This window comes from Podarcis filfolensis (genome assembly GCF_964270895.1).
Source record: "Podarcis filfolensis genome assembly, chromosome: 8".
Taxonomy (NCBI): Eukaryota; Metazoa; Chordata; class Lepidosauria; order Squamata; family Lacertidae; genus Podarcis; species Podarcis filfolensis.
In genome coordinates this window covers 22,674,251-22,698,703 of record NC_139611.1, presented here as the reverse complement: position 1 = coordinate 22,698,703, position 24,453 = coordinate 22,674,251, and the positions used below count along the sequence as shown (strand labels likewise).

The following is a 24,453-nucleotide window of genomic DNA, read 5'->3' as shown; positions in this document are numbered from 1 at the left end:
TTTAAAAAAGCACACAGGTTTATTGCATATCAATCTCATGTATAAATCCGTTGTAGCATTGGAAAGATTACATTTGGTATACATTCCTATTCTACAGCATTAACCTCAAAATCAGCGCTTTCTAGTCATTATTTTTTTAAAGGAATTTCTCTACACAAGTACATTGTTTGTTTTTCATCTTTTTATCACAAGCATCAAAGTGAAATTTTTGCAAAAAAAATCGCCTTTTATTTTAATTATATTCTACACATCACCTCTTTTTTATTTTTTTTACTTTATTTATTCTCCCAACAAAGCGATTTCGTATTAATTAATAACTGCCACTTATTTAAAATTTTCCTTGGCAGTTCAAGGCTTCTAGCCCCAACTCAAAAAAAAGAACAAATAATAATAATAATAATAATCCCCAAACGAAACAACAACGGAGGGGGAAAAATGAAACAAAACCCCTAATCACATATACATAAGTGCATCTACTAAATTTTTTTTTCCTTTTTAATAAAAATTTCACAAACGGACACAATAATGACTGCTAAACACAAGTCATGCACAGTTTTGTTTTGTTTTTTTACTTATAAACAGAATAGAAGCAATATACACTCCAGAATGCTAAGGAACTAGCACCTTCCTCTTTCGCAGTGTTTTAAAAACATTATTTGAAAAAACCAGACATTTACAATTGATTAAAAAAAAAAAAGCAAGAGAGAGAGGGGGAGAGAGACTATACAGTTCTAAAAGAAATGAAATATCCTAGATCAAACGTGTATACTGTAACAACGGCAGGAGGATGGGATAAGAACAGGAAGATGAGGACAGATACACAAATCATAATCCTTGCTACCATTTATATATATAAGGTTCTTTTTAAAAAACATGAAAAAATTACATCTTTTTGTAGGTAGGCAGTGGGCTTTTTTGGAAAAAAAGCTTGCATTCTGAAGACGCAGAGAAAGACAAGCTAAGACAACGAGGCATATCTACACTAGAAACATATGTCAGTTTTTAATTGCATTGGCTGCCTCCCCAAAATCTTGGAAATGCTAGTTTACTGTGAATGCTGAGACTTTCTGGTTAGAGACTCTCAGCCTTAGCAAACTACAGTTCCCAAGGAACCCTGGGGAGATGGAACGGCTAGTGTTAAGCCACTGAAAGTGCAATTCTGTCCAATTCAGTCATAAGCCCCATTGATTTCAACCAGAGCGATTCCCAGGTAAACCATATACAGCAGAGGCGGGCAGAGTTCAAGTCTGATGAATCCATTTTCCTTCCCTAGCACTTTTTATTTCTTTGTTGCATTTGCACGCCAACTTTCCTCGAGGAGCTCAAACGGCATACATGGTTCTCCTCCATATTTTACCTCACAACAAACCTGTGAGGGAGGTTTGGCTAAGAGACAGTGACTGGCCCAAAGTGAGGAGCTTCATGGCTGACTAGAGATTTTTTACCCTGTTCTCCCAGGTCCTAGTCCAACAATCTTTAACCATTGCACCATACTGCTGCTCCTGAGATCCACTAGCCAGGGCCAGTTGCAAAATGGCGGTGCTATTAAGGACTTGGAGGGCTCTTGTCACAGCCTCAGTCTGAGGATATATTTCCAGGTCATGCAGGAATCTTTTCATACACAAATGCACTACTAGTTTTCTCAACAACAACAAAATTAGTTCGTCTCAGAAAATAATTAAAAGCAACTTGTGTGTTGTTACTTTTCCTGTGTTAACACTGATTCACCACCTGCCCACCACTGGTGTATAGGATTGCAGCCTTCCAGTGCAATCTGAGGCATGTTTACTTGGAGATACGTTCCACTGTGTTTAATGGGGCTTACTCCCAGGTAAGTGGGTTGCAGAACTGCAGCTTCAGTCTCTGGTGTAGATATTGCCCTCTAAGAAATGGCTTTAGAATCTTTTGATCTTCTGTGAATTGCCTGTTAGGGAGGAAGAAGCAAAGCTGCCGTTTGTTTTTTTATTTTTCCTTACAAAAAAATAATAATAAATCATACATCGTTCTGAAAGTGGTATCAACGACTGAGGAATCAGAGACAGCGAGGGGAAAGAGTTGAAAAAGAAAAGAAAATACACTTCGATTAAGGCGAAACAAAACCTTTTAATCACAGTATCTGTTAAATATACAGGGAAACAGTTTGACGGGTTTGTGAAGGACACCTACTGACCATTATAGAAGGAAATGTTTCGAGCCCACATTCTCATTGGCAAAGCGGCGCAAATCCTTCATTCGTTTATTTTTTGTGAGCTTCTACACCATGATGCATCATCCCCTCCCTTCCCTCCCTCCCCGCTCCCTCAGACCACGACACACACAAAAAAATTACAGCATATTAAAATAATGAATGTTTTAAGTCAGTAGCTTGCAGTACGACGGAGAGAAACTCAATCCAGTGCTTTTTCTGTGGTTCATTATGGTATTTATTGGTGCCTAAATTTGTACATGGGTACAGTCCATCAGAAACGTCCTTTGCAGAAGTTGCCCTGTGGTGCAGCTGTAGTTCATTTGCCATGAGACTTTGGGCAAGAGACCCTCTTTGGGGAGTCAGGGGGGGTTTCTTCCCACTGAGCAAGTGCTTTTCATAATTCGTCACCCTAAACACAGGATTGGGGGAACTCGAAGGCTTCTCCACACACAGAGAAAATAATCTTGCGAAATTCTAACATGATGCTGCCTCATACTGAGTCAGACCGTTGGTCCATCTACCTCAGGGATGCCAACTTTCCAGGGTTTCACCAGGTAGGAGCCTTTCCTAGCCCAACCTGGAGATATCAGGGATTTAACTTGGGATCTTCTGCATTCCAAGCAGGTGTGCTACCCATTGAGCCACAGCCTCTCCTTAAGTGCTGGTTTTATATAGGCAGCGGGGGGGGGGGAAGGGTTGTGTTTGCAACATAAAATGCACCTTGGCAATCACAGTGCTTCCTTGCTGCCAAGCTTCGCAACATAACCATCTAATTCTGTTTCAACTTTCCTGCCTTGTTTGCTGGCCCCTTTAATGGCTTGAAGAAGAAGACGACGACTTTGGATTTGATATCCCGCTTTATCACTACCCGAAGGAGTCTCAAAGCGGCTAACATTCTCCTTTCCCTTCCTCCCCCACAACAAACACTCTGTGAGGTGAGTGGGGCTGAGAGTCTTCAGAGAAGTGTGACTAGCCCAAGATCACCCAGCAGCTGCATGTGGAGGAGCGGGGAAGCGAACACGGTTCACCAGATTACGAGTCTACCGCTCTTAACCACTACACCACACTGGCTCTCTTGAAAGAGCAAGGGGTCTAATTTTGGTTACAAAGGAATGCAAATGCCTTGACCCACACTTTCACCCCATCTCAACTACATTTTCAGGTTCCACTGACTCACTTCAGGGACATTCCCCTGCATCCCTCCACCAAATCATTGACATATTATAGACAGTATCTTTTAGCGGGTGTCGAATGCTGCTTCCTATTCCTTGACCCAACCCGACATTTTGGGCACCTTAGGGAAATCACCAAGCTGTTTGCAGTTCGAGATATATGCTCTTGAAGCACACGTTTGTGAAACAATCCAGAAAAATAGCCAACCAGGTTTTTTGAGGGGCACACTGACAGAGAGGCAACAATGGTGGAATGAACAGGAGATGGAGATCAGTATTATTACGCATACAGACACCAGGATATTGAGCCTGGGGAATGGGGCACTGGACAGAGCAGGCACTTCACTCCATCCAGAATTCTCTGCTCTCTAGGATTGCCCAAATTCACACTCAGGATGCGTGAAAAGTGCCAGTAAACATGAGTTGAAGGGGGTGGTTTCCTCCTTAGATATCCCATTAGCAAGATCATTCTGGTCTTCCAGAGTTACAAGCTTAGCACCTGCCCTCTCTCTCCTATATTCAAACAGCACAGGTGGAGCTGGGCAGGATACATCAGCATCTAAGGAGCCCGGTCGAGACACCACAACACCCAGTTCACGCCTTTTCATAGAAGCATGTCTGTAACAGCATTGCAGGGTGGGAGGGAAGAAACATAGGGCAATTATCTGTCAAATTTAAACCTACAGTGTTACTTTGGTTCTCGAACGTAATCTGTTTCGGAAGACCGTTCAACTTCTGAAACGTTCGAAAACCGAGGCACAAAAGGCTGGGCTGCAAGTTCAATTGGGAAAAAAATTAATGGAAAACACGCTGCGGAAGCCGTTTGACTTCCAAGGCGTGTTTGAAAACGGAAGCGATTACTTCTGACTTTTCGGCATTCGGAAACCGAAACATTCGGCTTCTGAGATGCTAGAAAACCGAGGTACCACTGTAAAAACTTAACAAAAGAATCTTCGACGTTTCACGGGGTTTGAATACTGGTGTCAAAGTTCAGAAAGCTCATGGCAACAGCAAAGGCTCGTCTGCTAGAATTCTGCACTCAGTGCACCCGCCCAAGCAGTAGTGGCCAGCATGTCAAGAGACCCGTGGGAAACATCACCTCCTGCACACAGCACAGCATGACATGTGGGGAACTTTGGAGGACAGCTGAAAACTGCTCAGATCAGACCAAAAATACAAGCAGGACTTTGGTGGTGGGGAGGGGAGGAGAGGGAGGACTTCCTAAAACAATAATAATTATTGGTATCTTCTAATGTAAGTGGCACACTTGAAATAAATGCCATCTGACTTGAATACAGAACACCTCAAGGACTGTTCTTAGGCATTTGCGGTTTGGGTGCTTAGGAGTCGGTGTGTCAAGAGGAGGCCATGGTTTCCATCTAACTGCAATCGTCGCTATCTCTGTTCTGCTGCAGTCTGGCTTCCACTAAGTCCTACATTATTCATCTCGCTATGGCCAAAACATACATGATTATTCACACAATTAATTTCAATGCATTTTGGTAAAAGGGAAACAAAAAAACAAACAAATGCAGAAAAGAACGTAATTATTTAACTAAGGTTTGTGGAGAAAAGAAAAGCCCTGCTAGTGAATACTGCTCATAATTGCTGGCGTGATTTCTGTTTCGGGTGGCATTCTCTGACGCAGAACTCACACATGTGTGATTGTGCAGGTTGTTTTTTTTTAAATATAGATATTTATAATTGCAATTTTCTTCTGCCTCCCACCTTGTTTTGCCAAACCAAACTACCCTAGAAAATAAATAGAACACTTAATTCTAAATGCAAATATGATAGAAATATTATGGTGATTATTTTTAAGAAACCAAATTAGACGCAGCATATGATTGTCTGGGAAGCTGGCTGCCAGATTAGCCCTTTCATTACTTATGGGTCATTTGGCACATTGACAATGATAAAAACAATTAATTAATAATGGAAAACAATTCACCCTTCTACGTCCTATTTATTGGTCATATGGCATAATAGCTTTTAATTATACACCGTTTTGGTCCTTCACTAGTTACTTATATTAACATTATTATTTTTTCCACAATAATGATATCTAACGCCAAATATATATATATATATATAATATAATAATAAAATACTGTTAAGGAAGAAATAAAATAAGTGTGTGTGTGTGTGTTTTCCTCTCTTCTTTTTTTAAAAAAATTACAAGCTATATACAGATTAAAGAAAAATCCACTATAGAATACCCCAATAGTCTTTTATTTTTCTATATATAAAAATTTGGCCCCTGTTTGAACACACAGCCCACGTGAATGGGATGATTTGCTTTGTAGAAAGAAGCATAAGGGGAAGTGCCAAGGAATGGAATGTTAAGAGTGGCTTTTCGCAACCTGTTCACGGACAATTCCCAGATAAGGATGCTTTTTCCCAGACTTCCTGGCCATGCAAAAGCAGGAATGCCAGATGCATCCCAGGGGAAGGTTTACAACCCCCCAACACTGCTATACTCAGTGGTGGCTAATTGGGACAGGTGGGATTAGAAGGCACAAGCAGTGTTGTCCCCTGGGCTGGTTGTTAAGTAAGGAGGCAGGTAGGCAAGGGCTGGCTAAGATCAGACGGAGGTTGGTGGGCCAGTGGCCTCTTTGCCTAAGTGAACCAGCCTTCACCAGTTACACTCAACACTGCTTGGCAGCGTGGCAGAAGAGGAAGCTAGGCATCCACTCTAAATGACTCTGCGTCTTCTGTGAAGAAGAAGAAGAAGAAGAAGAAGAAGAAGAAGAAGAAGAAGAAGAAGAAGAAGAAGAGGTGTTTGGACTTGATATCCCACCTTTCACTCCCCTTAAGGAGTCTCAAAGTGGCTAAAAATCTCCTTTCCCTTCCTCCCCCCACAACAAACACTCTGTGAGGTGAGTGGGGCTGAGAGACTTCAGAGATGCGTGACTACCCCAAGGTCACCCAGCAGCTGCATGTTAATATATTCAAGTTAATATATTCAAAAAAGAATTTGCATAAGTCAACCATTATGCACTTTGGGACAACGTTGAACTTTTATGCTGCTCTGAGTTTCTTACAATGTTATTGTACTTTAGGAAACCCTAATTGTATTTTATTTGTAACAAAACTTCTGATTTATCTCAATGCATTAGTGAGTTAATAAAGCATTTTAGAAAGAAAGAAAGAAAGAAAGAAAGAAAGAAAGAGGTGTGGCGGGGGACCATTTTGACAGAATTCTCCAGGGAGAGGAGAAATTCGAAAATGTCTTTCTTTTTTTCTTAAGGATTTGGGGATTTTTTTTGCCATGGAAATTTAAGATCTGTGCTGTCAGCATAACCACCACTTTGTACACCCCAAAAATACACAATTCTGGGACATTATGTGATACAAACAGTGGTCACCACCAGCAAGGTACTAAAACTTAAACAAAAAAACAGACCTGCAAATGAATAACGATGGAGAGTATTTAGTCTCTCCCCCCCTAGGGAGGTGAGAAAATAAAAAATCTCAAAATATTATTTCTGAAAAATGTCCTCTGAAAAATTTCAGTTCAGCTCAGGTGTGTCCTTTGCCCCCACTCTCTGCAAAGTCCCAACTAATTTAGGGTTGCCATATTTTGAAGAGCAAAAAAGAGGACACATTTGCCAGCTTCTACTTTTAACAATGGATGTCTGTGACGACTCTCATTTTACAGACCCATGAAAAAGAGGAAATGTCCTGGAAATAGAGGACCTATTGCAACCCTATTACTGGAGTCATTAGGTTTTAGGAGATTTAGGGTTTTGCGGGAGGGTGTAAGTAGAAGTACCTTTTTTTAAAAAAATGGCTGCCTTCCAATTTATTGACAAGACTTAAAGTTGTAAGCTTCTTCTCTTTTTTTCAAAAAAGATGGCCTTTAAAAGCAAAACTTGAAAATATATGAATGATAATGCATGTGAGAAGGTACCCTGGCACCTGAAATTTTTATCCAACCAATGCTCATCTTATTCAGACAACACTGGCTGAAATTAATTACTAACTTGGATCCAATTCTGAATAGGACTTGATTGCATACAGTCCTTAAGGCATCAGATAGACACTTAGCTTCAAGACTTGGAAATGACTTCTGGATATTTCCTTTCTCCCAGGGAAACATAGCGCTGCCAGGAGACCTAGCAATCTCTTTGACAGAGTATCACCTTGACCAAACCACAGTTCCCAATATACTTGGGGTGGGAGGTGGGGAGCCAGGATAGGTAAACTGGAATAATAAAGCTGATCTAAGTTTATGCCATTGTGAGAAACTCCTTTTTACAGCGCACGGGCAATTATAGAAGGAAGGGCATGGTGCAGAGTGATCAGTGGGAAAAGAAAGAGATGGGAGAGCCAACTATTTCAGAATGCAAAGGCTCCAGTACAGTCGTACCTTGGCACCCGAACGTAATCCATTCCGGATGTCCGTTCGACTTCCAAAAATGTTTGAAAACCAAGGCGCGCCTTCCGAATGGCTGCGGGAGTTTGCGGCACTCAATTGGAAGCCACAGAAGCTGAGTTGGACGTTCGGGTTCCAAAGAACGTTCGCAAACTGGAACACTCACTTCTGGGTTTGTGGCGTTCGGGAACCAAAATGTGTGACTCGCAAGGCATTTGAGAAGCAAGGTATGACTGTACAGTAACACAGAGATGGGAAGATGAGGTGGTTTCTGAAGTCAGAGCTTGATATTATCTACAAGGTGGTGCCTTTTGCCTGCAATCGGTAACCCTGGCTGTCTGGTTCCCTCCTCCCTGTAACGCCACGTAAAACAAAAATTCGTGAAGTACGAATTTTGAAGTACAACAGGGACAGAAATAAATACAGGATGTTGCTTATGTTGTTTCACATTCTCCCCACCCATTAGATAATACTGGGATGGGGAGGGGAGAGAGAGAGAAGGAGAAACACCCATCTTAATGTTTCCTCCAGTACAATCACTTCCGGCCTGCCACAATGCAGGTGTCACCAAGCTTTGGGGAGCCATGGGGCCCATTTGCAAGCCAGAGATAACTCACAGGTGCTGCACACCCCACAAGCCAGCAGACACAACCATAGCATGCTATTGGTTACCACAGAATGCTGCTTCCAAGCTGAACTTGAAACTGGGGAGGGGGTCACATGGGTAGCAGGAAGGACCTCTGTGGGCAGATGTGTGCCCACGGGCACCTCTTTGGCAACCTCTGCCCTATTGTCTAGTTCCTGCCTTGGCAGCAACTACAGGAAGACCTGAGCACCTGATAATTACCCCTCTTGCCCAAACTTACTCTAAAAACCAACCCTGTACTCTAAAAACCCCTAAACCTGGATGAACCCTAAGGAAAGCGAATGCTGGACTCACAACAATACGGCATTAAGGTCTCAATACTATTTCTGTGTCCTGGAACTTGATCTAGAGATGATTTGAAAACATTGGCACTGGACGGGAGGGAATCAGAACTGAAAATCTGCAAACAAAAATAAACAAAAACCAATCAGACACCCTCGTAATACTATTTGTCCTTGCTTTAGGAATGAGTTTAAATAGTGGTTCTGGAATATGGTGCGGAAGGTTGCCCCTTTATAATGCAGAAGTTTGCGGAGAGAGGAATAAGGCTGGCTTTGGATGGTGTTGTCTTGGGACCTTGTCTTCTTGCCAACAGCCTCTTGCCAATCTGGTGCCTTTCAGATGTTTTGGACTACAACTCCCAGTGCTGGGTGGGAGTCGTAACCACAACATCTGGATGGCACCCAACTGGCGAAGTCTGGTGTTCTGCATGGGAGCTGACCTGGCAACAGACTTGAGACTTCCCACCTGTTGGCACGAGACTCACGGTTTGACCTCTGCCAGGTCTCTGTGCAAAACTCTGCTGCCACAGTCTGCAAGAGAGGTTGCCAGCCCATTCCTGGGGGGGGGGGCAAAAATTGTGGAGCTGGACCCTAGCAAGATGCTTTGATTGATGCCCCCAGGTCCTACTTTAAGAACCCCAGGAGTGGCCCCGATCCACACCTGTTGAAGCTGCTGTCAAAGTTCCACTGAAAGCGCAACTGCAAGGCAGATTTGGCAATCTGGCAGACCAAAACAAGCAAACAGAGGAGTTCAAAGGGAAGCAAAAGGAATTTCTGTAAGACTTGCGATGCTTCTCGGGTCAGAGGGAAGGAGGGTCTGTACGCCCCATTTATCAGAGGAGCTGCTTTTGTTCTCCCCACCACCACAAAGTCCAGAACCTTAACTACTTCAAGCTATAGGGGAGTAATTCTGTTCTCTGGCCGTGCAACAGGAGAGGGAAATTACATAGCACCTCTCTTGCCCATTTCAAACTTTTACAGGCTGTTTTCCATCATAAGCAGAACCTGGGCAGGTGGGATAGTGAAGGCCATACACAAAGTTTCCTTCCACAGCCCCAGCTGATCCTCAGCTCAGCATCAGAACTTCACATAATGCGTGGCTTGTTCCACACATTATGCTGAACACAGCGATCACCGTGCGTGTGGAAAATTGTGACTTGCACACACAGACGGTACACTCCTTGGTTGTTACATGTGAATAACCATACAAGTGTACAGCTCAGTAGATGTGCACCCCGGGCCAGAAAGACTGTGCACTTGTCGTCGAACGTAACATGTGAAAACCCCTCAAGAGAAGTGGCAATGGGTGGCTGTAAACCGGAGTTACAGAGGGTTTTTTTTCCTTTAAAAAAGTATGCCAACAAGCTTTGCAAAAGGCAACCACTGGGGGGCAAGAGAGGTTATCACCCACAGAGAGGCCATCCAAAGAAGGGTTCACCTAAGATGAGGGAAAGGAACTCGACACCTTTTTTTCTTTTTTTTAAGAGGGGGAAGGAAGCAAACAAAACTCAACAGAAGTCCTAATCTCAGCAGAACTCCAGTGACTTCATTGGAATAGGACCTGGCCTAGAACGTCGTTTTCTTCTTCTTAGCAGAACTGGATACGAGGGTCAAGGGACTTCATGTGGGGTAGGGTGGGGTTGTTTACAAGGAGGTTTTTGCTGGCTCAGCAACACGGTCTGTAACGTGAGAAGGTAGGGCACGACTGGATTTGCTAACGACAAATGCACCTGGTCTCCCCCCCCTCCCAGCCCAATGCAGGAAGCAAGTTTCGCTCCTGGGATGTACTATGCGTCCGAGAGATGGCAGGCCCCTGGGTCTGCTGCGGTGGTGGTTTCCTAGGTCCGACGAAACAGGGAACGAGCTGTCTGTGGTGGGTTCCTTCTCCCGGTGGTGGGTGGGTGAGCCCCGAGGGCTTCCTGTCCAGTCCTCCGCTGCTGACCAGAAGGTCTGAGAGGGGAGACGTGTGGCACCTCGGCCTCCTTGCTTGGGATCTCGGGCCGGGCGCCTTCTCCTCCAGCCTCTCAGAGATGACCGACGGCGCTGAAGCCTCCTGGCTCAGAAGCAGCACCTGCCATGTTCAACCAAGCATCCAGAGAGTTCTGGGAAGAAGGATGGAGGGGAGTGTTCTCAGAAAGGGACAACATCATTGCATAAGCCTAGGGGGGGAAGAGAAGAAAAACACAGCGAGGGAAAGAGGGCATCAATACATGCTGGTCAGATCTTTGTCAGCAAAGAAAAGTGTGTGTGTGTCAGGAGTCTAAGAAAGGCAGTGCGGTGTAGTGGTTAGAGGGCTGGGCTGAGACCCGGAAGCTCAGGTTTGAAATCTCTCACTCAGCTGTGAGGCTACTAAGGGGGCACAGTCTCTCAGCCTGGCCTACCTCACAGGGTTGTTGTAGGACGAAATAGGAGAAGAGGAATGACGCACACCATCTTAAGCTCCTTAAAGGAAAGGCGGGGCATAAATGTAGTCATGATAAACAAATGTCATCCCCATTCGCTTCAAGGGACTTTGGTGCAAGAGCACTTTCCTGGTGGTGCGGCGTGTTTTTGCATGGGATTAGGGACGCGGGTGGCTCTGTGGGTTAAACCACAGAGCCTAGGACTTGCCGATCAGAAGGTCGGCGGTTCGAATCCCTGTGACAGGGTGAGCTCCTGTTGCTTGGTCCCAGCTCCTGCCAACCTAGCAGTTCAAAAGCACGTCAAAGTGCAAGTAGATAAATAGGTACCACTCCGGCGGGAAGGTAAATGGTGTTTCCGTGTGCTGCTCTGGTTTGCCAGAAGTGGCTTAGTCATGCTGGTCACATGACCCGGAAGGTGTACGCCGGCTCCCTTGGCCAATAAAGCGAGATGAGTGCCGCAACCCCAGAGTCAGTCACAACTGGACCTAATGATCAGGGGTCCCTTTACCTTTACCTATGGTAGCAAGCACTGTGCTCTCCAGATGTTGCCGGACTTCAAGAGTTGTGTCTGGCTTTCTTCACGCTCAAAATATACCCCTGCTGGCTTGTAGCCAACTACTCAGAGTAGACCCACTGGAATCAATAGAACTAATTGGGTCATGCCCGCCAATGTCAGTGGGTTTCTTTTGAGCAGGGCTAGCACTGAATGCAACCCAGCGAAGGGAACGGGCACGACTGCCCAAGGTCTCTTAATTTTTATGCATCTACTCTGATCAGTGGCGGCCAAGGTTGTCTCCCATGAACTCCAGCCCATATGGCCAAGAGATGATGGGAGTTGCAGTTCAGTAGCCTCTTGAATGTATCATGTTGGGTACCCTTGATTTTGGGGTGGGGGGTGAGATGGGAAATCAGAGTGGCTCAGTTTACACATCTCATCCTCTGGCATGTGCGCTCTCGCTTTATTCCCTCACTTCCTGACTGAGGTTGCCCCCTTGCCCTGCACCAAATAATTGATTGGATGGACGGGGAAGGGGATGACCTGCCTCCCACCTGCTCTGGTGTGTCTATGCATGCCAACTGAGCGGTGGCCATGCTGATTTTTAAGCCACACTCACCACCTCTGGCATGCAGCCTCTGGGGGCTTGGAAGGTGGCAATGTGGCCCTTGAGCCCGAGAAAGCTAGCACCCTACTCATTTCTGCTGAGTGGGGCATCCCTGGACCTCTGCCCCCTGATGGCACCACTGCTTGAACTGGATGAGTTCTTAGGTTGTCCTTGCTCTGGAATACAGGGGGAGAGGGTTTTTCCATAGAAACTGTAGAGTTGGAAGATACCGCCAAGGGCCATCTAGTCCACCCCCCTCTGCAATGAAGGAATCACAGTTAAATAATCCCTGACACATGGCCATCCAACCAGAGGGTGCTGTTTCCACTAGACTGACTGATCAGAATCAGTATCAGAAAAGTGTGGTCAGGGGAAACAATGTCCTGTGTTCCCCATCCTACTGAGATCCAATAACAAATGTTGACCGTGGAATCCAGGGAGATGTGTGCAGAGTTCCTCACTAGGAAAAGAGGAGGATGGACCTCAGAGTGAATGGTAAAAAAGGTTTAGGTTTGGGAAATGAAATCCTGTGTTCTCCCTCCTTCTCAGCTCTACTGCCTTTGGCCAAATCACAATTCTGTGTTGGTGTATATACCATTGTAGCAAAGCAACAACAGGAGCCCTCTGTAAAAACCAAGACTGAAATTGCAGGGAAACAGGAACAGAGAACACAAAGTCCATAAAAAATTAGTAGGTTTTCAGCATATTAGTATTAAAAAGACAAAGACAAAGAGACATGCATGGAAACAGGAAATGAGACCTCCCTTTCTTTCTCAACAAACAAGAACATGATAATTAAGTTTCCCACACAAAACAAAAGTAGGGGAGCTTGAGGTTCTCTGCAGCTACCATCAGGGAGGGTCTTTCCTACAAACTTAAAATGGTTTAAACAGCAATTCTATCTTCCCAGGTAAAAACCTTCATAACTGCAGGTCTTGGAAGAAAGGCTAGGGGGAGCTATGAGAGAGAATTTTCACGGACCTCAAATCTCCCCAGGATCAGGGATGCTGTGACAGGGTGCATGAATACTGGGGCTGTGTTCCATAGGGACCATTGCAATGAAGAACGTAGACTTGTTCATTTCAATGGGTCTTCTCTGAGCAGAACTCAGCTGGCGGCAACCCGCAAGACCACCACCCAAATTTGTACCTGTATCGATGCAGAGGGTGGTCTTCAAACAAGTTGAGAAGGTGGATAGCTGGGCTCTCAACAGAACTTTGCACTTTGCAAAGCAATGTTTCTTGAGTTTAAGAAATGAGTGGTGATCTGAGAGGCAGTTGAAAGGATCTCTGCCATTTCACCAATGCTCCTGCCAAGGATTCTTGCTTCTTCTTTTTCAAGGTGAGGAGGGGCAAGCTATGGCAGTATGAAACAAATGCTGGGTTGAACCTATTTCTCCATAATTCAATGGCCAGCGAGCATCTTGGTCTCTCTAAAGCAGGGCAGGAGAACCAATGGTCCTCCAGAAGTGGTTGGACACCCATGGGCCTCAGCAAGCATGGACAATGGCAAGAGATGATAGGAGTTTTATTCCAGCAACATCTGGAGGGCCACAGATTCTCCACCCCATGACCTACAGCAGGAGTAGGCAAGGTAGTGACCTCCTGGTTTGCTTGGGCTACGACTCCCTTCATCCTCAATCAACAGGGGTGATGGAGGCTGGTATCCAAAAACATCTGGAGGGGACCACATTGGCTGGTCCTGCTCCACAGCCTTCTGTATTCCTTCTAGCCACTAGCATTTCATGGTGATCTAGTGCAGAAGCAGCCACGTGGCTGGAAGGAATTTTGAAGGATGCGGTAAGACAGGGAGGTTTGCTGGCTACCAATTGCACTTGGCAAGTTCTCGGACTTATTAAAAAAGTGAAATTAAAAACCCCACCACCAAACCATCTACCCAAGGCTACCTCTCCTGTAAGTAAGGTATGCAACCTACCCCACCACCGAGAAAAAGAACCTCAAAATTTCTAGCAACTCATGTCCATGTTTGATGCATTTTCTTGGTACCGCTCCCCACAGCAAATCTTCAAAACACTGGCTCAGCCTATAAAACCCGAGAGAAATTGGCCGTGCAGGTTGACCCATTCGTCCTTCCCACCATCGCCTCTGAGGTTAGAGTGGTAGGCAACCCAACCCAAAAATCCTGATGAAAACATGCCCCTATAATGTTTTGCGGGACCTGCCACTGCTTGGCTGCGAGTTCCCAGTGTTGGCCACTGCTCATGGGAACCTTCAGCGAGGAAAGGAAACCAAACGGGCTGAACCCCCTTCGTCACCATGAGAGGGAAAACTGTGGAAAATACCCCAAGGGTACACCTACCTGATTTTTAGCCTGCCTGAACAGAGTCTGTTTTATTGCCTCAGAGTCTAAGGTGGGGTTATACACATCTTTAACTTCAAAAGCTTCCTCGGACGCCTTGCGTAGATCCAGCCCCTTCCCAAACTGCGGTAACTGCTCCAAATCTAACAGGCCGGCTTCGTCCTCCTCAACACACCTGTACCAATGACCAGGAGGGGAGGGGAGGGGTGGACCTGTTAGCGCATCTGACTGTTCACAAACGGGGCCAAGGTGAGCGTCGCCAAACTCGGGCAGGGGCTGACAACATGCACAGGCCATGGAGGAGCTGCCCCGAAGCTACATGCAGGACGTGTTAAAGGGAGAGGGACACACACACAACACACACACACACACACACACAGAGAGAGAGAGAGAGAGAGAGAGAGAGAGAAGGAGAGACAGGCACATGGACGGACAGACAAGGTGCTTGCAAATGACACCGAGGAACAAGCAAAGCATGGCGTGGGCATGGCTGTGTGAGCTTGGATCGCACGGCGTCTCACTGGCATGTGGTGCTGCATGCGCCATTTGGTCTCACTGCCCAGCTGAGGAGCTCTCCCTGGAGATGCCTCAAAGGGGTTCTCAGTGCCCCCTTGCGCCAGGGGTGAGGAAGCTCAGGCCCAGAGGCCAGATGTGCCTGCCCTGGCCCTGCTATACAATGCAACCCTTGGGATTCTCCCTTAGACCCCATTGCTCCTGCTATGCCCCCCCCACACCAAATGCTTCTGCTTGGCGGGATTGTGTCCTTGCACTCTGATAATGCCTCTTGCTTGCCTGTATAGGGGTGTGTCAGCACCAGGTGGTGCCCATCCAGACTGGTAGGGTAGAAGGCGGGGAGGTCAACAGCAGGTGGCGCCAGAGCCAATGACAGCCAAACAGTTCTAGATTTGTTCCCATCCTCCTCCCTGCCGAGGTCTACAAAGGGCAGCACTGAGACCAAGGAGGAGGAAGCTGCGGGTGTCTGCTTGCATGTGTGTGTGTGTGTGTAGCTGAAAGTTATGGGCTTCATAATGGAGACAAAAGAGTCCAAAAGGCTCCCCCTAGGCTCCGGAGCACCTTGCTCCCTGAGGGTAATGCCATGGTGAGGAGCAAAAACAGCAAGGGCCTCACCAACTGCAGGTGAAATATGGTGAGCATAGAGGGTTTCAGACACTGCCATGCTCTTGATGAGTGGATTGAGCCTCACAGTCTTTCCTGAAAAATGCTGGGTGATCCATACTACATTGGCTATGCCTTATTTCCCAGATGTGTGTGTGTGTTTGCGTGAGGTTGAGAGTTCTCATCCATGCTGGGAGGGACACAAGCTAGAGGGGACCTTAGACGTGCCTGCCAGGGCATACAGGGACCCATGGGAACTGCACTTCCCATGGTCCCTGGATACCTTGGATGAAGTGGACATGTGTGAAGGAGCCCAAAGGCTCTCTCTGCAGCCTGCGGAAGCTTGCATGGGATGCTGATGACGTTCTGTGGCTTTGCCTGTCACAGCAGCTCAAGGCCAATGCTGAGAGCTGAGCTAGACTCCCTTCATTGCAGAGGTACCGATGCACCTCTAGGGCGGATGCTATAGCCACGCCAAATGGATGGTTCACGACCCCCCCCCCACGACTTGCCAATGAGGGGTGGGAAAAGCAGGCGTTCCCCCCTTCACACACTGAAAGTCCTGTCCCACCCACCTTCGGGTGCGGTCAAAACTCATGGTAAGGGACGTGGCCTCTTCATCTTCCTCATCCTCATACCCTCCTTGTGGCTCTGTCGTCGGCGACGCCGTCTCGTCCTGCGACTTTCCCGTCAGGCTGTCATCGTCTTCCTCTTCCAGTTCTTCCTCCTCCTCGTCGACATCCTCCGTTTTGTCATTTGCGAGGCCATGGCACTGGGAGTTGCCATCAGCATTCTGGATTTCAGGCCTGTGGGTTGCAAGTGCAAAGGTTTTTGGAGGGGGGTTGCGGTAAACAGAGAGCAAAGATGACTTTCAGTTTGAGAGTCATGCCCATCTTTGTAAAGATGCTTTTCGGCTGCAGGGTTATAAGAAATATGCTAGGACATTTTCTCATCCACATGCCTTCCTAACCTCTGCTCCTTTGAGAATATCTAATGCCCAGGAAAGTAAAAAGGTAAAGGTAAAGGACCCCTGGACAGTTAAGTCCAGTCAAAGGTGACTATGGGGTTGCAGCGCTCATCTTGCTTTCAGGCCGAGGGAGCTGGCGTTTGTCCACAGACAACTCTCTGGGTCATGTGGCCAGCATGACTAAACCACAGAACACTGTGACAGAAACCAGAGCACACAAAAACACTGTTTACCTTCCCGCCACAGTGGTAACTATTTATCTACTTGGACTGGCGTGCTTTCAAACTGCTAGGTTGGCAGGAGCTAGGACAGAGCAACAGGAGCTCACCCCGTCACGCAGATTTAAACCGCCAACCTTCCAACTGGCAAGTCCAAGAGGCTCAGTGATTTAGACCACGGTGCCACCTGCGTCTTATGCTTTTTACCTGGAAAGTACACGTCCCACGGCCTACAGCTTCATGTGCTACAACTGAGCACACTCCTTACAGCATCCCAGGTACTAATGGATCTACTTTTAGGGAGAGGCACACCTAGGCTCCCTTGTGGCTCTGAAGTCAGGAGAGACCATGGACCAGAAACTCAAAAAGTTTGCTTTTTGTCGCTTTCCGCATTCACCAGTGACTTCCCCCATAACCATCAGGGTCAGGTCTGCTCTGTTCTGCCTCCCCTCCTCCACCTCGGTGCAGTCTGCCTTCTTCCCTCCTCCCTCAGTTTGCTGCTTTCCCTTCTGCCTCCCCCATTCCAGTGTGGTGTAGTGGTTAAGAGCGGTAGACTCGTAATCTGGTGAACCAGGTTCACTTCCCCGCTCCTCCACATGCAGCTGCTGGGTGACCTTAGGCTAGTCACACTTTTGTGAAGTCTCTCAGCCTCACTCACCTCACAGAGAGTTTGTTGTGGGGGAGGAAGGGAAAGGAGATTCTTAGCTGCTTTGAGACTCCTTTGGGTAGTGATAAAGTGGGATATCAAATCCAAACTCTTCTTCTTCTTCTTCTTCCATTCCCTCCTCCAACTCCTCACCCACTCTCATTCTTTCTTCCCCCCAAGCTCCACTGGGTGCTCCACTCACACATCTAACAGTGCCACTGGGAAAAGGCGCAGCTGCAGTGGCCCCTGCTGGTGACCAAATTTCTCTGCCAAGGAGCCCAGAACAGCCTGCACACCTTGCCTGGCCGCCTGGAGCGGTGGAAAAGCTGCTGGGAGAGTTCGTATCAGGCAGGCTGCTAGTCACTCTGACCAAGAGTGAAGAGACACACATTTTGCACCCCTTTGGGTCTGCACCCTTGGTGGGCCGACTTGAGCAGTCCGTAGGTACACCCCTGTTTTTAAGGCTCTTCTCTTTACCTGGGCTTTTGGCCCTTAATTTGAAAGGATTGGAATTGTGGCTTCTTTTAGTGGGTAGGATAATTAAGCGCTGCCTTTTATCTGTATAGCTGGGTCTGTTTGTTTTTTTAGATTATAACTTGCTGCTCTTAATCATCTTTCATGGATTTTTTTTAAAATAATATTTATTTCCACATTAAAAATCACACATAATCAAACACATTGTTCTGTTATGAAAGGAAAAAGAATTTACACAAAAAGAAAATAGAAAAACAAGAAAAACAAGAAAAAAGATGGGAAAAAATAGAAAGTTTAACGAAGTTAAATTGTCTTTAATGTTAAGTTGCTTCCAGTCCCTTGGTGAGAAAAGCAGCAGCAGCAGCAACAACAATTTGCATGGTGTTTGAAATTGCCATAGTATACTTAAGGCACTATGGAAAACTTTTATTTCCCAGGGATCTTCGCTGATGCTCTGAAACGGCCTGTATTCTAAGCTGGATGGAAATGACACTCAATCGATATAACACAGCTGAGCTGGAGAAGTTCACAGCCCATGCCAGATAAATAAGGAACTTGAATGACATCACTCATTTCAAAGTTCTGTATGCTTGGCTGACTATAAACCCGGCGCTGACAGCTTGCCATGCTTAATTCAGATGATATCTTTGCCACAGGCCCACCAGGATCCAGGAACAACATTGTCCCAGACAGAAAATAAGCATCAACCCTCAAGAGCCATCAGAAATGCCATGATTAGTGTCTGACTTGGGGGCCCCACTCCAAACATGGAATTCTTGATGCAAAAAACCCACACAAATTAAGCATTTTTTTCTTTCTTTTTTAAATGTCCATGTTCACATTACATGGCATTTGGAAAGATCAGAATAGCCTGATCGTAATTGCAACTGGCACTGCCTAGTAGGATGGAGAGAGAGAGTGTGTGTATTTGTGTGCAGGGTACAAAAAGGACCCTATTTATTTCTTCTCTTGGTCCGTAAGCAGATTAAATATCCCCCCCCAAGTCAATGTGAGGTTTAAAAAAATTAAGGGTAGGGAACACACAAGCTTCCTGTGAGCCCTGCATCTCATCACATAGTCTAAACAAGCTCAGAAGCTGCTTGTAATTAAAAAACAACAACAAAAACCCACACATACGAAAGCCAGGTCCCCCCAATTTCATTCTCCCTAGAGATCAATTATGCCAGTCTGCTGGGGATTCCACTTCTAATTTGGTATCAATTTGTGTGTGTTTGCAACTAACGTGGAAAGATTCCTGATTGTCCACCAAAACTCTATCCTTGACTTTTCAGGGTTTCCTTTCCTCATTTAGATCTAAAGCACAAAGTTTTAAAAGCAAACTATTTCACAGGGTTTTTGTACATCCATACATCCTGAAATCTAAAAATCAAATTAGCAGTAACGTTTATACAAGGTGAGGCTGAGGAAACCATTTACTTATAGGTCGTGGAATCTGATCCCCGACACTCACAAATAAATCCTTGTACAGTGGTACCTTGGGTTACAGACACTTCAGGTTACAGATGCTTCAGGTTACAGACTCTGCTAACCCAGAAATAGTACCTTGGGTTAAGAACTTTGCTTCAGGATGAGAACAGAAATCGCACGGCGGCAGTGGGAGGCCCCATTAGCTAAAGTGGTACCTCAGGTTAAGAGCAGTTTCAGGTTAAGAATGAATTAAGTTCTTAACCCGAGGTACCACTGTATTCAGAAATCTAGCATGTCAACCTTTTCCCTGAAACACTATTTTCTATGTGTGAGGATTTTTTACTCCCTTTTTTTGTATGAAGGAGCACTTATGTGAGCCCCCACCTGCAGTCTGTAGTGAAGCAGCTTGGACATGCTCTGTCACTGCACTGTAGAACTGGGTTGTAAATACCAAACTAAGTCAGAAGTGCACTATAATTATACTGCAAGCAATCCATTTCCATAAGGCTGTTTCCTAACTCCTTTAAGCTCTTCCCTCAAAATCCTTGCAGATGTCTGCTGAGGTTGTTACTGTCACCATAGTGAAAGTACAAAGTTGTCTTAGATCGGGTTTTCCCACACTTGGATCTCCAGCTGTTTTTGAACTACAGTTCCCATCATCCCTGACCACTGGTCTTGCTAGCTAGGGATGATGGGAGTTGGAGTCCAAAAACAGCAATACATGTGCTCTACCTCTGAGCTAGGCTAGACACCCCACTTCCCAAAATTAATGTCTAACCAAATGGCCCCTTCCCCATTGTGAGGGTAGGCTCTGATCCTGATCCGGAAGCTCACAATTCATACTCTCCCAGCTCCATCACTAAGAACATGTTGAAACTCAACTCACCTTTTATCTGCTAAGCCCGATGATTGGTTCATCTCGCTATTTGCAATAAAGTTTCTGATTTCGGAGAAATACGAGTCTTCCTTCTCATCTAAAAGTGCATGGTTGTCTGATTCTGAGGTCGGCGAGGAGGCATTGGTCCCCAGATGGTTCGTGATGACGCCCGTGTGCTGGCTCACTGCGGTGCCGGAAGAGAACAGGCGCACATTAAATAGAGGACTCCTTCAAGCAGAGGAATGTCCTCTGTAAAGAAGGACACACAGTCAGTCTAACGAATGAAAACAAGCCAAATTGACCTGGGAACAACACTTATCCAAAGATGGCCTCATTGGGTTCTCTGCCTCTGAAAAAGTGTTTAAAAAAGCGGTTGGAGGTGGGAAAATCAAGGCTCGCCTTTCACTCGTACAATTCTGGGCCTGCACCGTTCCCCATTACCTGGCACACTCTCGTGTTCATGCTTTTTCAGGTGTCGGTCGAGATTGGTCTGCTGGCCAAAGCAACGATTACACAGGTGGCACTTGAATGGCTTCTCCTTGTTGTGGATGTTTCGGACGTGGCGCTGGAGGTTGGATGAAATGCTGAAGGACCGGTCGCAATATTTACATCTGGAGAGAGAAAGAAGAAAGACAATGTGGGGGGGAACCCAGTAACACGGGAATAAAAGAAGTTGTCTGCAGTGGTTGGTTCTCGGGGGGCAAAAGGAAGCTCGTGCAAACAGTTCATTAGCTGCGGTTCCTGCATTGCAGGGACTTGAATTGGATAACCCTTAAGGCATGGGTAGGCAAACTAAGGCCCGTGGCCGGATGTGGCCCAATCACCTTCTAAATCCGGCCCGCGGACGGTCCAGGAATCAGCATGTTTTTACATGAGTAGAATGTGTCCTTTTATTTAAAATGCATCTATGGGTTATTTGTGGGGCATAGGAATTCCTTCATTTCCTCCCCCCAAAAAATATAGTCTGGCCCCCCACAAGGTCTGAGGGCCTGCTGAAAAAGTTTGCTGACCCTTGCCTGAAGGGTTCCCTTTCAACTTTACAATTCTATGACTTCCTGGGGTGGTGGTGCTTGAGAGGGCCTCAAATGTGGTAGTCCTCAGACTCTGGAACACCCTCCCCTCTGCAGTTCATCTGAACTCACTACTGCATACATTTTGACATCAGGTGAAGTTGTGCTTTTTTGCCCAAGCTTTTGAAGGTGGACGGTAATACCCCAATTCATTTTTTTAAGCTACACATAACCCTCCCTGGAATCCCATGCTGGGCAATGGATGCATAGAACTAAATAAACAAGCAATCACACTTGCTGCTAGGACCCCAGTAGGAGGCAATCTCCTTTCATTTGCTGACTGTTGCTTTTACAATTATTATATGCTGTGATATTTGTTTGTTTTGGTTGTGGAGGGCGAGAGGGGGGAGGCCTTATTGATACTACAATTATTTTACTGTCGGCCACTTTGGATTGTGTGGAAGTATAAGTAGAGAAGCTTACAAAAATAGCTCAACAAATAAAAACAAGGCCAAACCACGCAATAAAAGGGAACGATAAACTACCAACTACCTAGGTTGGCACCTGAATAATTTACTATTGTAATAATTACAAGAAGTTCCTGCAACAAAATGGAGTGCTCCTGTACAAGGTTCCATCCAACCATGCCTTGTTTTGGGATACTCCATTCCACCCTTTTTTCAGTTTTCTGGGGCTTCCTTTCCCTTCTAACACTTGGCCCTTATTGGGCTGCTTTGGGGTTTCCTCCCACTTTGGGTTTTTTCTTTCTCTCTCTAAAGATTTTAGTGCTTCTGCAAACTTTGAGGTTTGGCTAAACAGGCACCCAAAATCTGATTAATTGTGATGATGGTGATGACCTCCCCCTTTCTCCTAGGAGCTCAAGTTGGTGTACAGTGGTACCTCGGGTTACAGACACTTCAGGTTACAGACTCCTCTAACCCAGAAATATTACCTTGGGTTAAGAACTTTGCTTCAGGATGAGAACAGAAATGGTGCGGCGGTGGTGTGGCAGCAGTGGGAGGCCCCATTAGCTAAAGTGGTGCTTCAGGTTAAGAACAGTTTCAGGTTAAGAACGGACCTCCGGAACGAATTACGTATGTAACCAGAGGTACCACAGTACATTGCTCTCCCCCTCCTCAAAACAACCCTACGAAGTAGATTAGGCTTAGAGTTGGTGAGCAGCTGAAGGTCACCCAGCAAGCTTCATGATCAAGAAGGAATTTGAAAATCACACTAGTGCCGGGAAGAATTGAGTTTGTTACGGCTACTGTAGCTGCTAATATTGGAGTTGAGGCGGTTAATGATGGCAACTATAATAAGCAGCGGTACCAACCTTGGCCCAGGACGGTTTGTGAGACTGAATTGAATTGAATTGATTATTTTGGTCACAGACCAGTTCCAGCCCACATACAATATCAAGGAAGTCATAAAACACGATAAGGATACATTTGAATTCGCAATTAGGTGTAACAGGGACAATACAGATATAGCAACAGTTAAAAAATATATAAATTAAAAACTTAGTCACTAACATATAATGTAAAACTATCATTTAAAACCTTAATCATTATGATAGCACAGCTTGTTCCCTAAGTTTTATGGCAATCACACAGAATTTGGCTACCCTTAACGTGATCTCAGGACCCTTGTCCTCTAGCAGGGATTTTAGACAGGTTTGTGAGGCTTGTAAAAAACTGATGTGCAAGATCTCCAGATTTCCTGAAGAGGGCAGCATTGGGGCATCCAAAAACGGAATTGGGATTTTAGTGCCTGTTGAAGTCAAGCTTTGTTCCTTCCTTGGAGGCTTCCCCCGCTCCGCCAACAGGACTGCTTATTAGATTTGCTAGCACTTGTATCCTTCAGCCTATTGATGCAGAGTACACAGAGTTTGTTTTCTTAAAAATAAACTTTCAAAGGAGGGGAGCAATTGTCACAATTCTACATTATGCAGACAGCACATACTTTCCAAATGTGCTACAGCTGGGACTGAGACTAAAAATATCTCCCCTATTATTTTTGGAAACAGCGGATATACATTTATGAAACACTCTCCTTTTTGTTTTGTTTTTTGGACCCCGCATTCAGCTTGCGATTTGCCGGCTTTGAAAAACGAGCTGGACTCAAGGTGTTACATGTCACAAAACACTGTCATTAAATCCTCCATTCTGAGGGGAAGGCAGGCTTGCTGAAAAGCAGAGTCATTTCAAATATTTCTGGAGGTGGTGTTGGCAACTTTTAGGGGCATAATAGGAAATTTCAGAACAAGTCAGATTCTGAAAACACAGCTTAACCCTGGCTTGGCCTCACTGAGCCAAAGACTAAGTAAGCCACGGTTTCTGGGTTTTAGACATCATGGGAAACTGTGGTTTGTTTAAAAGTGGAAATGGAAGCTTCTGACCATGACACTTTGCAACCATGAGGTGCAGCAGGATAACACGTGAACCTGAGGCACATATAAGCTTGTTAACATAGTGAGAAATCATGGTTTCCTATTACATCTGAACTAGGCTACAGTGGACAGGGACTCTCATAGCATGTGGTCTGCAACACAGGGAAAGCCATTGCTATTGCCCTCCAACAGAAACACACAGGTGTGTATCAAGTCCTACTCAGAGTGAAATGGGTGGACATGGCTACCTTAGGCCAATTAATTTCAGTTGGTCTACTTTGGAGTAAGACATAGGACTTGGCCATGCAAATATAATGTTTCAAGTGTGTTTTAAGTGCATTATACAGATGTGACACTAGATGGCGACAGTGAGCTTATGGCAATTTCAATATATTTTTTAAAATGTTTTTTTTAAAAAAAGCATTTTCACAGTGTTTTTAATATGTGTCTAGATTCCACCACAGTGGCTACAAACCACATGCCCTATACCCCAAAGCTCCTAGTCAACCAATCGTCCTGGTCCCATCCCTACTCTGCCATGAAGCTCACTGGGCTAATAACCTTGGGCTAATCACTGCCTCTCACCCTAACCTGCCTCACAGGGTTGTTGTGGGGATTAAATGAGGATGGGGAGAAGCATGTCTGCCACCTTGAGTTCCTTGGGAGAAAAGCTGGGACATGAGGCTCTTAATCTCAGGGTCGCTGGTTCAAGCCCCACATTGGGCAAAATATTTGGCTACTTGTGACCCTTATGGTCCCTTCCAACTCTAAACTTTTACAATTCTATGAAATATATTTCTATCATATCTATTGCTGAGATCTACGTCTCTTTCCTTTCT

At 45.6% G+C, this 24,453-nt stretch overlaps 1 protein-coding gene and 1 long non-coding RNA gene across 6 annotated transcripts in view; both read right to left on the bottom strand.

Moving 5' to 3' along the window:
* On the bottom strand, positions 1-6,189 carry LOC310768076. The gene is made up of 2 exons (XR_014551185.1): positions 3,251-6,189; positions 1-2,981 (listed from the first exon to the last, which is right to left on the bottom strand). It is a non-coding gene; the product is annotated as an uncharacterized lncRNA (long non-coding RNA).
* Positions 6,190-6,542: 353 nt separating this feature from the next.
* The window catches only part of PRDM16 (PR/SET domain 16), a 455,494-nt gene continuing 437,583 nt past the window's right edge, over positions 6,543-24,453 (bottom strand). For 2 of the 5 annotated variants that reach the window (XM_083628521.1, XM_083628522.1), the window contains exons 13-17: positions 20,657-20,826; positions 20,225-20,399; positions 16,181-16,411; positions 14,490-14,664; positions 6,543-10,824 (exon numbers count right to left, since the gene is read on the bottom strand). In XM_083628521.1, coding sequence (XP_083484647.1) covers positions 10,690-10,824; positions 14,490-14,664; positions 16,181-16,411; positions 20,225-20,399; positions 20,657-20,826 — 886 coding nt within the window. In that variant the 3' untranslated portion in view covers positions 6,543-10,689. The remainder of the gene's footprint in view (positions 10,825-14,489; positions 14,665-16,180; positions 16,412-20,224; positions 20,400-20,656; positions 20,827-24,453) is intronic. The other 3 variants (XM_083628523.1, XM_083628524.1, XM_083628525.1) reach the window with 2 other exon arrangements.